Source organism: Dendrobates tinctorius, unplaced genomic scaffold (genome assembly GCF_039654945.1).
Source record: "Dendrobates tinctorius isolate UK_male_01 unplaced genomic scaffold, ASM3965494v1 ptg000257l, whole genome shotgun sequence".
Classification (NCBI taxonomy): Eukaryota; Metazoa; Chordata; class Amphibia; order Anura; family Dendrobatidae; genus Dendrobates; species Dendrobates tinctorius.
In genome coordinates this window covers 675,596-689,757 of record NW_027361924.1, presented here as the reverse complement: position 1 = coordinate 689,757, position 14,162 = coordinate 675,596, and the positions used below count along the sequence as shown (strand labels likewise).

Below are 14,162 nucleotides of genomic sequence, written 5' to 3'. Positions count from 1 at the left end.
TCCAAGGGCCACAACTTTTTCTCTTTGCATCTGCATGGCTGAGTGAGGACTTATTTTTGCAGGACAAATTGTACTTGTGAATCGCCTTTCATTTTACCATGTAATGGACAAAAAGTTCTAAGTGGGGTGAAATGGTGACAAAAAAATAAATAAATACTTGCAATTCCTTCATTAATCTTTGGATTTTTATCATGTTCGTTGTGCAATAAAAATGACCCGGCAACATGATTTTTAAGATCAGAACGATTACGGTGATGCCAAACTTTTATAGTTTTATTTATTTTATTTTTTTTTTTTTTCAGTGGTGAAAAAAATACAGATATTTATAGAAGAAAAAATCTGTCTTGTGTCGCCATTATCTGAGACTCGTAAGTGTTCTATTTATCAGTTGTAGGACCAGGGAGAAGTGCTTAGTTTCTGCGGTCTGAGCAACCATTGTCTTTGGTACTATTTTAGAGAATGCTTTGGAGAAAAATTAAAAATCCATAAGACATCTCCAGAGAAGGGAGGTATGCCCCTCACACTGAACATATAGGATTAGACCTAGGAACAGAGGGGCTAATTGAAACAAGGGAAATGAGAAAGAGAGCTGACACCTCCAGCTCCATTGAAGCAGCAGCCCCCTGCAGTGCACAGATCATTAAACAGGGGATGCTCTGGGAACCACATGTCAAGTTTGGGATTTGTTTACACAGAGGAGGAAAACTGCCTTTGCCGGGAAAGGGTTTCTTTTGATCAAATAATCTGTCGAGAGACCAGCAGGTGCCTGTGTACAGATATGAATTTTGGGGTTTGCATCGATCTGATATTTATGGGAGAGATATTTTCAGAGTTGTAGCGAAGGGATGAACAGAACACATTCTCTTACATCACTGGAAGCCTTTCCAACTTAATAACGGTCCAAGGGATGGTGCTATCCATGTCATATTTCATGTCTATATAAAGATAAAATTGCGACAATGAGCATGATGACAATATTTCCTACCTGGAATCTCCAGGGGTGAAGATATCGTGTAAGTTGGGGATCGCGTAAAATTCTAAGAGACCCAGCACGTCCCTCATGCCACATAAGATGTTTTGATCTCTTTGTATTGCATGTTTTTGGGAAGGGATAAGGTTTATTTATTGCTATTGTAATTGCATAAGATTTTATCTGTGCAACATAATTCCAGAGAATAAGAGCAAAAACAACCTCCAAGTATTCCTGCTATGAATCAATGGTCATCAGAAGGAACTGAGGGCACAGCCAAAATATATGATTCTTAATGGCCGACATGTCCAAGTTGCACCCAAAAAAGTTATACATTTGTCAAAATGCTAGACAAGACTGAGTGACGTGAGAAAGCAGCAGCAATGTGTGGCAGACACACAGGACCCTACCGACGGCGAGCAATCTCTGTGAAGAAGTTAGAGCCTCTATTTGTTTATTCTTGCAGCTCTGCCCTAGATCACCAGGGATATAGACATGCAGGGGAGGGGATTTAGACACTTTTGGGTGCATTTATTTTTTTTACGGAAATGTATGTATTTATTGCCAAAATTCATTTTTGCAAATGGATTTTATTAAAAATGTTGCATTTTTTGGCTTTTAAAGACTCTTTGTTTTCCTGAATACTCCACTATGATGTGCTCTGTAGCCATAAATCAGCTGAGAGGAGCTCAGGAAGCGACAGATAAAAGAGTTAGAAACTCAACTATTGGGCTGTTCGAATGAGCTCACTGACAGATTCCCACTTAACCCAATTTTGCAGACAGAACTAGTCAGAAGCTATAGAAGGCAAACGGTGACATTTGTTTCATGAAACCCAATTACAAACATTATTTATAGCCAAAAATACGCATATTTTGGCAAGAAAATAAAAAATGTCCCCAAAAGTGGAAAAATCCCTTTAAGATAATTTCATCGGGATCCCTAGCGTAATATTGGTGGAAACTGCCAAATTATTGCAGGTAGAAAAATGGATCCAAGATTTTCTGTCTGATCCTCTAATTTCCCCCTTTCCCGACCACCACTCCTAGACGTTTCTGGCAGCCTTTATCGTGCACCGCAGCAACATGGAAGTTCAATGGGTTGTATTCAGATTACAAAACAAAAAAAAATGGATCCACCCCTGTATTTCCAGATACTGACAGCTAGGCTGGAGCAGGTGGAATAATATAGGTCATATGTGGCGACTTGTAATATCCCCGTCATGTGCGCACATCTATAATTAGCACGTGAATCATGCAGATTAAATATACCTGCAAAATATATATCGAACTTCCTCAATCCCTTGGCATAAAACATCTCGCTGCTGACATAATATCATCCGTTATACAGTGTATGTGAGAAATAACGAGGACACAATAAACTCTCCAAATTCCTTACTTAGGAGGAAATAGCAAAGTAATTATAATATCATTTTATTATTCATCAGCGTACGAAGAGCAGCAGTTTGTGCTCCAGAGCATCTCTTCCTGCCGCAAATTAGGATAAGAAACCATAGTCAGCTACTTCCAGGAATTAAGAAAGAATCTTCAAGAATCCAAGAAGCTCAAAAAAGTCACGGACTCTTGGAGAACCTTAACCACATTCGCCAGCACGTCTGCACCATTTATGGTGTGAATCCATGCAAGTCATATTTTATCGACTATTGACCTGCACTTTGATACTGATGGCAATCCGTAGGATATGTCATCAATGTCTAATCACACCCAACACTTAATATGGCAACTCAACCTGGCTAGTTTCCCATACAAGTGGGGCTGCTATATCGGCTGCATGCAGAAATATGTAGTGTAAAATTGAAAAAAAAAAAAACGATATCCCCTAAAGTAAAATTTAAAAAAATAAATAAATAAAACATAGTAATTAAGAAGAAAGAAAAATATATATTTATGCCGCCGTTGAGCCAAAAGTTCCAGTTCTCAAGAAATATAACTAAATTGATCATGTTACATACAGGTGCTTCTCACAAAATTAGAATATCATTAAAAAGTGAATTTATTTCAGTTTTTGACACAAAAAGTGACTCTCCTATATTCTATAGAGTCATTACACACAGAGTGATCTATGTCACGGGTTTATTTCTGTTAATGTTGATGATTATGGCTTACAGCCAATGAAAACCCGAAAGTCATTATCTCAGTAAATTAGAATACTTTATAACACCAGCTTGAAAAATGATTGTAAAATCCTAAATGTTGTCCTCCTGAAATGTATGATCAGTAAATGCACTCAGTACTTGGTCGGGGCTCCTTTGACATCAGTTACTGCATCAATGGCATGGAGGCGATCAGCCTGTGGCACTGCTGAGAGGTTATGGAAGCCCAGGTTGTGTCTTTTTCAGGCGGATTCTGCTGTAAGCAGTAAAAAAGGAAATAATGCAAAGCACTATAATAATGACTCGCTGTGCATATGTGCCATCTTTTGTAATTTCTTTTAAACGCTTCAGGCTTTCAAAGCAGGAAGTAGTTAAAAGACGTTCGTTCTTTTGGTGACTTTTTAAGTTTAAATTACAAAACAAAACATTGCCGGTGTCGGAGCCGCTACAAAGAGGATGGAAGAAACGTCAATGAAAATGCTTCAGGAAATAGATCACAGGCATTGTCCTAAAGCTTCTTTCCCTTTCAAAAATTTGGTGGGTTTGTAGAAAAGATGTCCTGTGACTATACCCCAAGAAGCGGTAGAAACTTGCTGTGGTTTGAGGAGGTTGTCCTTGAAAAAACAAATCCACCAGACCACGGGAAAATCACAATGGATACAATGATGTATTGTTTCCTCATTCCATAACATGAATCTGAAAGTTGCAAGAGCTCATTATGATAAAAATGAGAGAAGAGGCTGGAGGGAATCTGTCCTCCTTACACATGTTCTTTAAGACAAGTCACCACGTTGTAATCCATGTATCCAGGACACAGCAGACATGGAGCTACCCTAGATATGCAGCGAAACCTCAGAGAAAAACTCACTAAACGTTACGTAAGTGGTGGCTCTACAGAGAGGTGTTATGGTACTTGTGGTTTTCAGGATTTATTAAATATGGTTGTGCCATTATCCCAATAAATGGTTATCCAGGACAATTTATTTTTACTATAGGCCAAAGATCTAACAGGCAGATAGTTGTTACCCACCTGCCTGTTGTGCCTGGCGCCGATCTCTGCCGGCACATAGGGGTCACAGATCGCCGCTGACGTAAGGTCGACAGAACAGCTGCTTCTCTTCTGCTCTACAAAACCTACAAAAGACAAAATGAAAAAAACCCTGCTATAATTAAGTAAAAAGCAAAAGTGCATTTAAATCATACAGAGTTCTTAGTAATACTGTATTTGATCAAACATAGCATAAAAGCCGTCCCACCATCGACAAGGTGACTCTGTGGTCGGGGCGGTCCTACACTGTCTAGTATTAAAAACCTTATCATGTGTCAATGTTGACATCTGTGTGAATAAGGGCAGACAAGGACCGGGTCCCAACCACTGGACACCAGTCAGGGGAAGCCTTTAAATACAATTCCCAGCTCAGGAGAGGGAGGCCACACCCCAGCTTGCACAGAATGCAAAAATACAAAGAAAAAACACATTCTGTGCAAGCTGGGGTGTGGCCTCCCTCTCCTGAGCTGGGAATTGTATTTAAAGGCTTCCCCTGACTGGTGTCCAGTGGTTGGGACCCGGTCCTTGTCTGCCCTTATTCACACAGATGTCAACATTGACACATGATAAGGTTTTTAATACTAGACAGTGTAGGACCGCCCCGACCACAGAGTCACCTTGTCGATGGTGGGACGGCTTTTATGCTATGTTTGATCAAATACAGTATTACTAAGAACTCTGTATGATTTAAATGCACTTTTGCTTTTTACTTATTTAATTACAGCAGGGTTTTTTCATTTTGTCTTTTGTAGGTTTTGTATGCTTTTTGGCCATGTGAACATGCAATCATATGCTGCATGTGTACCAACTCAAACCAAGCTCAATTTTTGTGTTTTCTCTTCTGCTCTGTTGACGGGGTGTGACTCTCGAAATTTATTTTATTAATATTTATTTTACTCATTTATATAGCGCCATTAATTCCACAGCGCTTTACAGACATTATTGGCACTGTCCCAGATGGGGCTCACAATCTAAATTCCCTATCAGTATGTCTTTGGAATGTGGGAGGAATCCGAAGAAACCCACGCAAACATGGAATCATGCTGATTGAAAGCTGGCTCCCTGCTGCCTAACTGTGGGGAGCCAGCTGTCAATCAGCATAATGTTGGCTTTCATGCCCTGTCGACAGGGCAGCCTGGAAGAAGAAGAGCTGCTCTGTTGACGTGGAGCAGCTGAATTGTCAGCAGGAGCTGGGTAGAACAGGTGGGTAATTGCCTCTGCTGGCAACTACCTGCCTGTTGATATTAAGCACATAGCAAAAAAAAAAGTCCTAGACAACCACTTTTAATAGACTTGTCACTTTCCCTAAATATCTAATTTGTTTGACCTGGTGTAATTGCCGCGTTTCTCCTGAATACTTCTTACTGGGCTGTTTGCTGTAGTTTTGATAAAATCATAGTTTTATCAGAAGGAGATTCTAACTGGAGGACTAGTAAAACTGCTGTTATTTAGTCCTCCATATACATTTGCTATGTATAACACTACCTCCATCATTGATTGACAGCTTTCTACCTATGCACAGTGTACACAGAAAGTAGCCAATTAGTGGTGTGAGCGGGGTTATACGTGGCTCAGCATTCCGAGCTCTGCTAGATCTGCAGCAGAGAAAACTGTGATTTTAACAAAACTGCAGCAAACAGCCTTGTAAGTGATACATCACTGGAATCGGGGTCTTTGCCACTTCATCATGCTGTTCTCAGAAGGGAGAGCAAAAAATTGGATTCCCTTTAAACGGGCCCCTAGTGCTGGTTAATGCTTCCCTTATGCATACCTTATAAAAAATAATAACAATATTAATTAATAAAAAAAGTATACCTAACACATCAAGTATGTGTATTGTAAAATAGTTGCAAGTGAAAAATCCACCAGCAGGTGATGCAGCAGAGGTGAAGTCACCCTACACCTGCCAGGCGGCATGCACCTAAGCCGTCTGCGGGGAAATCAGCCTTGTTACAGCTAATATGAAACTATCCTTGAAGGATGTGGAGTCAGATACCAGATTGTCACCTGCTTCTCGGAAATGCTCCTGACAAACAAAATCTCTTACGTCTGAGGGTGGAGGATTATTTGCTTGAGATTTACAGTACTGTGCACATATTTTAGGCAGAAAAGTAAAAAAAAAAATTGCTGCAAAGTAAGAAGCTTTCACAAATAGAAGTGTTAATAGTTTATTTTGTAACAACTGACAAAATGAAAAGTGAATGAGCAAAAAAAGAAATCTGAATTCCATCAATATTTAGTAAGCGTGCTTTGTCTTCAAAACAGCATCAATTCTTCTGAGTACGCGTGCACATAATCAAGGATTATGTAGGATTATAGTCAAAGGTGTGAGTAACCAATTCTACAAACAGGCAATAATGATCATCAATTTCATATACAGAAACAGTTGTGTAGGAGGCTAACAGTTGGGTGAAGAATAGCCAAACTGTGCTACTAAGGCAATAGTGAGCATAGAAACAAGACACAAGGTAGTTATACTGCATCAGGATCAGCCAAACTCTGCCACAAAGGTTGTGGAAGACAGTTTCATGTCACATGTTATTCACCATGGCAATGCTGAGCACAGCAACAAGACACAAGGTAGTTACACTGCATCAGGAAGGTGTCTCCCAGGCAAAGATTGTAAAGCAGACTGGGGCTTCAAGATCTACTGTTCAGGCTCTTTTGTAGAAGCACCAACAGACGGGCAAAACTGAGGCTGTTGATGCAGAGATCCAAGGAAACTTAGCGCAGCAGATCACAGACACATCATTCTTACGTTCTGTGGAAATCGGAAGATGTCCAGCAGAGCTATCAACTCAGAACTTCACAAAAGTCTGGCAAGAGCTGGTCTTCATGGAATGATTGCTGCCTAAACCACAAACTTTCTACATGAAAAAAAGATGGAGTGACTCAACTATACACAAATATGTATTAACTAGTGTGCATAAAAATGGCAGCAGGTGCTCTGGACTGATGAGTCAAAGTGTGAAATATTTGGCTGAAGTAGAAGACAGGTTGTCTATTGAAGGGCTGGAGAGCAGCACAATAATGAGGCTCTGCAGGGAATAGAGAAGCATGGTGGAGGTTCCTTGCAAGTTTTTTTTATTTATTTATAGTTCTTACCATGGGTTAATCCACTCCCCTGTAGAGCAGCTATCTTGGTTGTGCTGGTACATCTAGACTGGATCTCTTGCATTGTAGGTCTTTCTGGCACAAGTGGGGCTGTGGTGTCAGTATCATCTAAAGAAATTGATGTCTTTGGTGACAGATGTTCCACAAAACCAGAATCTTTCCGCTGTTTTTCCTCCATATGGTCTTCCATCTCCATATTATCTTTCCAGTCATGGATGGAGACCACTGTCTGGATGGATCTTGGCTTCTCAGTTATAGAAGATGAAACACCTTCCTTGGCGTCTTGCACCTCCCAGTCCACGTATACATTTCTTTTTCTTCTTGACTTGACAAATGACTGGTCAGAAGGATCTGATAAGTCTTCAAGATCGTTTAGTGATATTGATTGCATCCTTACTAGTTTACCCTTATGGCCCCCATCCTCATTATTAATATATTGGGGGTTGGCACCTGTGTCTAGACTGCTCACGACCTCTGAGAGATTGGGAGAAGACCCTGATACTTTATTATGTAGGGTCACTTGTAGCTTCTGGTGTGGGTTTTGATAAGGCTTGAGGCACATGGATGGGGCATACCCAAATCTTCCATTGTAACTAAAATAGGAAGAAACCAAGAAAGAAGGAGACTATTATGAACTTACAGTATATGATGTCATTTCAGACTTCCAGACAATCTGACTTCTCCATTTACTTGGTTCCAACAGCTTTCTTTTCTATGCTTTTCTACATTATTGTAGATTCTCTACCAGCCCTGACTGCAGGAACTTACAGAGGTAGCAACTAGATGAAGAATGGATAGTCCTTGGATTTTAATCCCATATTTAGCCACATGCCAACTGCTCTAGCATCTATCTGTCAGCCAGGTTGTCTGGTATTAGAACTCAACCTCATTTAAGTTAGTTTGAGGCACATCTCATGGTCAAAATTGGGAGACTAGGGTTTATGGGATTAGAAGAATATGGCTACTTTCTCCACTCTACTCCATAGGTTGTGTCTGGCATTTACTTGAATGGGGCTAATACCATTTAGATCCAATCTGCAAGACTGTGCTCACTTGGCAAGAAAGGGGCCATGTTTTTTTTCTAATTTTGTACAAGCCCTTTAAGTGTACTCTCCCCTTCCCATTGGCTGGAAAGAAAATAAAATAATAACCCTCTTACCAAATAAGCCACCATCCAATTTCAGATTTCTCAATCACCTCTACCACAACCCCAACCGTAAGGGACATTTCATCTGTTTTCTGAGCCTTGTAGCCTTTCTCTGCGTAGTAATACGTTCCTGGAAAAAAGGAAATCTGATCAGTTCCATTACTGAAAAAAAAAGGATTTCTATTAACGAGGCTCCAGGGAGGATGAAACGTTTTAGGAAACTATAGATAGAACAGAAAAACCTCTTCACTCAAGAGACCCAAGAGCTTGAAAACAAACCTTTCGCTGACCAAGATTGAGAAAATAACCTATTTACTGGTTTAGACCACATTAAATGCAGAAATTAACATATTCACTGCCCTAGACCACCGGGATGCAGACAAAATTCGATGTACTGGTTTAAACCTCTAGAGATATAGACCATGGAGGAGAATCGTTCAGTGATTCTCTCGATGATGGGCGTTTTGGAGCAGATGTTCCTTTTTCAAACAAACTTTCCTGATTCATGAAGAATGTCACACTTCTTAATGAAGCAGGCGAGCTGTGTATCGGCGTGCGACACTATGTGCACCTCACCAGAAATCTTACTCCATCTCCTGCTGGAGTACGATGTGTAGCATAGTGAATGCCGCCACTCGTCATGAATTTTACGAGCTGCGGCTATTATGCCCCTGTGCCTCTCCAGCTTCACCAACTTTGTCGAAGCAGTTGTGAGAATGAAATGAACATGCCGAAAGTCAAATTTTTTGCGCAACCTCACGGTTGCACAAACAAGTGCGACTTTTCAAAGCTTTTTCTTTTTTTTTACGCCAGAAATCAAGTGAAAAAGCTTTGATGAATTGCCACCAGTATTACTGTCCTAGATTAGGATGCTCTGCAATAATAATTACATGGATACTGTGAGGCCTCGAGTATCTGTCTGATGTAGAATCTGTAGTATCTGTCTGAGGAGCGCCGAGGAGATGGCTGCTCTGGCATGAGGCTCCTGAGTTTTTTTAGTTTTTTACCCCGTTTAATTGTTAATTCTCCCTTTGGAGCACTCACCATTGCGTAGCTACAGGATTCGGCAGAGCTGGGAGTAGTGTGGAGACTGCGATCAGCTGGGACCGGTGTCTTTCTGTCCTCGTGGAGCTCCGTGCCTGGTTTCAGCTGGGGGAGAGTGAAGCTGCTGGCTGCCTGCCAACTTTCCTACAACTTGTACCCATTTCCAGAATGCAGATGATCCCGGGATAGGAAAGCTGGTGGAGTGTGCGGTGCTGGAGATGTTCTGGAGATCTTGTGGTCCAGGTGGAGCTGAAGGGGTGAGCTGGGCAGGTTTGGACTGACTGTTGGCATGTCCCCTGATGTCCCTGTCTTGTTGCACCCATGCCCTCCCCCCCAGCAGTGCTGGGAGCACCCTTTATGGAAAGTTGTACATTTAACTTTGCTAAGCTGTGACTGTTCAGTCTTTATAGCTACAAGCTGAGTGTAATCATGGCCACTGCACTCTGTAAACCTACTCTTATGATTTCAAGGGACGATTTATTATTCTGGAATCATCCGAAATTTCTCATGGACTCCCCTTCTTGGAGCATGATTGCTAATTCAACAATTGAGCACATAAAATCCATTACTTCTGTGAAACCTGTGGAGGTGTACTGCAAGAGAGGCAGGAGAGGAGGCGTCCTGGCACGCCTTCGGAGGAGAGGGTTCAGAACAGCTCTTCCTTCACTCCACTTGGCTAATGTCCGTTCCTTATCTAACAAAATGGAGGAACTGAACTTACTTTGTAACATGAGATCTGATATGGCCAATTCAGCTGCTCTTTGTTTTATTGAGACCTGGTTGAATGAGACCATCCCTGATTGTAGTCTGGATCTACCTGGTTTTGTTATCTACAGAGCTGACCGTGATTGTGTAGCTTCAGGTAAACAAAGGGGGGGTGGGGTATGTCTCTACATCAACACTAGCTGGTGCTGTTATGTTAACATTCTGGGAAAAGGTTGCTCTCCAGATCTAGAGTACCTTGCACTCAATTGTAGACCATTTTACTCTCCAAGAGAGTTTTCATCTATGGTTCTGGTTGCAGAATATATTCCCCCCCAAGCATCTGTTAAAGCTGCTATTGGTGAATTAGCATGCAAAATATCAGAATGGGAGAAAGGATCTCCAGAAGCATTTGTGATCGTAATGGGGGACTTTAACCAAGGAAAACTCAACCTGGATCTCCCCAAATTTACTCAACATATAAACTGCTTCACGAGAGAGAACAATACGCTTGATCACTGCTATACAGTCATAAAAGGGGCCTACAGGGCAGTGAGGAGAGCAGCAGTGGGCTTTTCAGATCATTGTCTAATTCATTTAATTCCAGCCTACAGGCAAAGGTTGAAAACATCCAAACCTACAGTTTATACAAAGAAGACATGGTCTGAGGAGGCAAAATTGCAACTACAAGCATGCTTTGAATGCACGGACTGGGAGGTATTCCAGGAAACATGCTCGGGTCTGGATGAATGGGTTGATGCAGTGTCCTCATATATCCGTTTTTGTGAAGACACGTTTATTCCTTCCAAATCTGTCCACTTTCGGGGAAACAACAAGCCGTGGTTTACAAATAAAGTCAGGTTGATCCGTAAGAGAAAAGAGGAGGCTTATAAAGCAGGCGATATTACTGAATTCAAGAAACTTAGGAACTCGCTATCTAAAGAGATCAAGTTAGCCAAACATGAGTATGCAAAGATTCTGGAGGAAAGGTTCTCATCAAAAGATAATAGATCTGCATGGAGAGGATTAAGAGAGGTCACCAATTATAAAAGCCACCCCACTATAGTGAACCCCAGCAGAAGTCTGGCAGCAGAGTTAAATGAATTCTACTGCAGATTTGAGGCAAGCTCTACACACAGTGGCTATTCATCTCTAAGCTCCTCAGTCTGTTCATATAAAGATCATTCATTGTGCAACACACAAGTAGTGATCTCCGAGGCAGAGGTGATACGCATCCTGAAGGGACTTAAGGTCAAAAAGGCACCTGGCCCTGATGGTGTATCTGCAATGTGTCTGAAAGTATGTGCTTCCCAGCTTGCCCCTATACTGACAAATATATACAATGTGTCACTGAAAGAGTGCGTTGTACCTCAGTGTTGGAAAAATTCCACAATTATCCCTGTCCCCAAGAAAGTGGGATCCTCTGAGTTGAACGACTATAGACCAGTAGCACTCACATCTGTAGCTATGAAAGTCTTCGAAAGAATTATGATGTCCCACCTGATAAAATTCACGCAGAAGCTATGGGACCCGCTTCAGTTTGCCTATAAGGAGAATTGTTCGGCAAACGACACTGTCAATCTGGCACTGAAGTACATTTTGGATCATACAGATGAACTGCACTCATATGTCCGGATTCTTTTCATGGACTTTAGCTCAGCGTTCAATACCATTGATCCGAATTTACTTCATAAGAAAATGGTAGCTCTTGGAGTCCCTCTTAACTTATGCTTGTGGATTTATAACTTCCTGACAGCCAGGATACAGAGTGTAAAAGTTGGACCATTCACTTCGGACACCTTGGTCACAAACATCGGGGCACCTCAGGGGTGTGTTTTGTCCCCGTTACTGTTTTCTCTCTATACGAATGATTGCATCTCTTCAGCAGACTCAGTAAAAATCTTGAAATTTGCCGATGATATGACACTGATTGGTCTCATCAGGGGAAATGCTGAAGACTTGTATCGGAGTGAGGTGGAAAGAATATGTGACTGGTGTAAAGCCAATAATTTTGTACTCAACACTAAAAAAACTGCTGAGATGGTTGTGGATTTTAGGAAAGATCAACATGAGATACTTCCAATCTACATCCATGACGAAGTGGTTCTTAGGGTCACAGAGACCAAATTCCTTGGTGTTATCATCTCTCATGATCTTAAATGGGGGAAAAACGTGGATGCTGTTATAAGAAAAGCACAACAGAGGATGTTCTTCCTGCGTCAGCTGAAAAGATATGGTTTGTCTAAGAATCTGCTGATCTTATTCTTTAATGCTGTCATCAGATCTGTGATTTGTTCCTCTCTGATAGTCTGGTATGGGGGAGCCACTGCGCATGACAAACTCCGCTTACAAAGGACTTTCAGAACAGCAGAGAGAATTATAGCTTCCCCCCTGCCTAAAATCCAGGATCTTTATGATAAGAGTATTCGATCCCACGCATTGAAAATTTCATCCGATCCCTCTCACCCGGGACACTCCTCATTCCAACTACTCCCTTCAGGACGTCGCTTCAGAGTCCCCAAATGCAGCACCAACCGCCATATGAACAGCTTCTATCCACTCTCTGTTCAACAATTAAATCGTCATGTGTAGACTATATACTGTATCTGTCTTGTTAGATGTTACTTGTTGTATCTGTTGTTATATATTATGTTGCCTCTTTGCCACAAAGAATTCCTTGTATATATGTAATAAGTACTTGGCGATAATAAATTTGATTTGATTTGATTTGATTTTGTTTTGATGTATGGCAAATTGAAAGGGTGATTTAAGTTAGTATTTCTATCATTTCTGCATCACCTGGCTTATAGATATCAGTGCTCCTGTCCCTTTGGCTGGCCATACACATTAGATGGCTGTTGGTCGAACTATGTTTCGGCTGATCATTCAGCCATATCAGCTGACACTCCCATACACAGGAGGCTGTGTGTTCCTGTGTTCTGTATGAGAAAGCTACCGGCAAACACGTCGGCCGCTAATCTTAGGTAGAACAATTTGACCGGTAGTCTGAAATCGGACATGCACAATCAATATCTCTCCAGACCATGAGTTGACCGTAGCCTTCATTAGAGAGACGGCCAAACCCCTCGATATCAGCTGGCTCAGCTGACATTAGTTTAATGTGCATGAGGACCTTAACCATAGCCAAAAATGCACACGCTCCCCATCCATAGTAGATAGCTGTTGGCCAAATGATGGTTTGACTAATCATTTAGCCAACTGCTATCTCTCCCAATTCCCCCCTACAGGAACATTTTGCTTTGCTCAACGCTCCTGTGTTATCTATGAAAGATTCTGCCAGACATCCCAGATGCTTCTCTCCACCAACGTCATCTGCCAGTGCGCCATCAACAGATTGGAGAACATTACTCTAATTTGTATTGGAGCATTTAGAGGAAACAGTGGTCACAAGCCTCTGTTGAACGATTCTGTAAGATTTTTCTGAATACTTTAATGGAATTGTCACAGTTGTAGCTATGAAGGTTGTCTTCTTCACCAACCTTTCCTGAATGATGTCCTCTTTGACTTTGTATCATCTAAAGAATCTGACTTTTTCAGATAAGGAGCCGGAAACCAGGACACTTGTTTCTCTTCATTCTCCACCAGCCACCAGCCTAGAAGAAAGAAACAGATACCTAATTTTTAGATTTATTGGGTGGTGACTCTTTTCTTAGCACAAATTAAATCAAGAACCTACCAGAAGGATCTCTTATCAGGACATCAATGCATTGATTCTTCTGGACCTTGAAAGGTCTGTTCTTTGTATCTTTGGTCTCAAAGTTATCAACGCAGATGTAGGATTCAGATATAATTGGCTGTGTGGTGGTGAGTTGTGTTGACCTGGGTGGACATGCTACCGCTTTTTGATTTTGGTCATTGTCTGATGGCATTATCACAACACTGAAATTAGAAGATAATCACAATTTAGGTACTTTTCATACTAAGAAAACTAAAGATGAATATTCAAGGATGTTTCCATGATTGTTGGTGATAGTGATATGTCTGTCCATGACCTCTAGATAGG

The 14,162-nt window shown here is 41.3% G+C and overlaps 1 protein-coding gene across 1 annotated transcript in view; it reads right to left on the bottom strand.

Moving 5' to 3' along the window:
* Positions 1 to 6,285: 6,285 nt before the first annotated feature.
* Positions 6,286 to 14,162, bottom strand: part of LOC141069092 (NADPH oxidase organizer 1-like) — a 65,229-nt gene continuing 57,352 nt past the window's right edge. Inside the window, exons 5-8 of the mRNA XM_073558408.1 lie at positions 13,836 to 14,038; positions 13,639 to 13,752; positions 8,405 to 8,522; positions 6,286 to 7,838 (exon numbers count right to left, since the gene is read on the bottom strand). Of these exons, the coding sequence (XP_073414509.1) occupies positions 7,220 to 7,838; positions 8,405 to 8,522; positions 13,639 to 13,752; positions 13,836 to 14,038 (1,054 nt within the window). The 3' untranslated portion in view covers positions 6,286 to 7,219. The remainder of the gene's footprint in view (positions 7,839 to 8,404; positions 8,523 to 13,638; positions 13,753 to 13,835; positions 14,039 to 14,162) is intronic.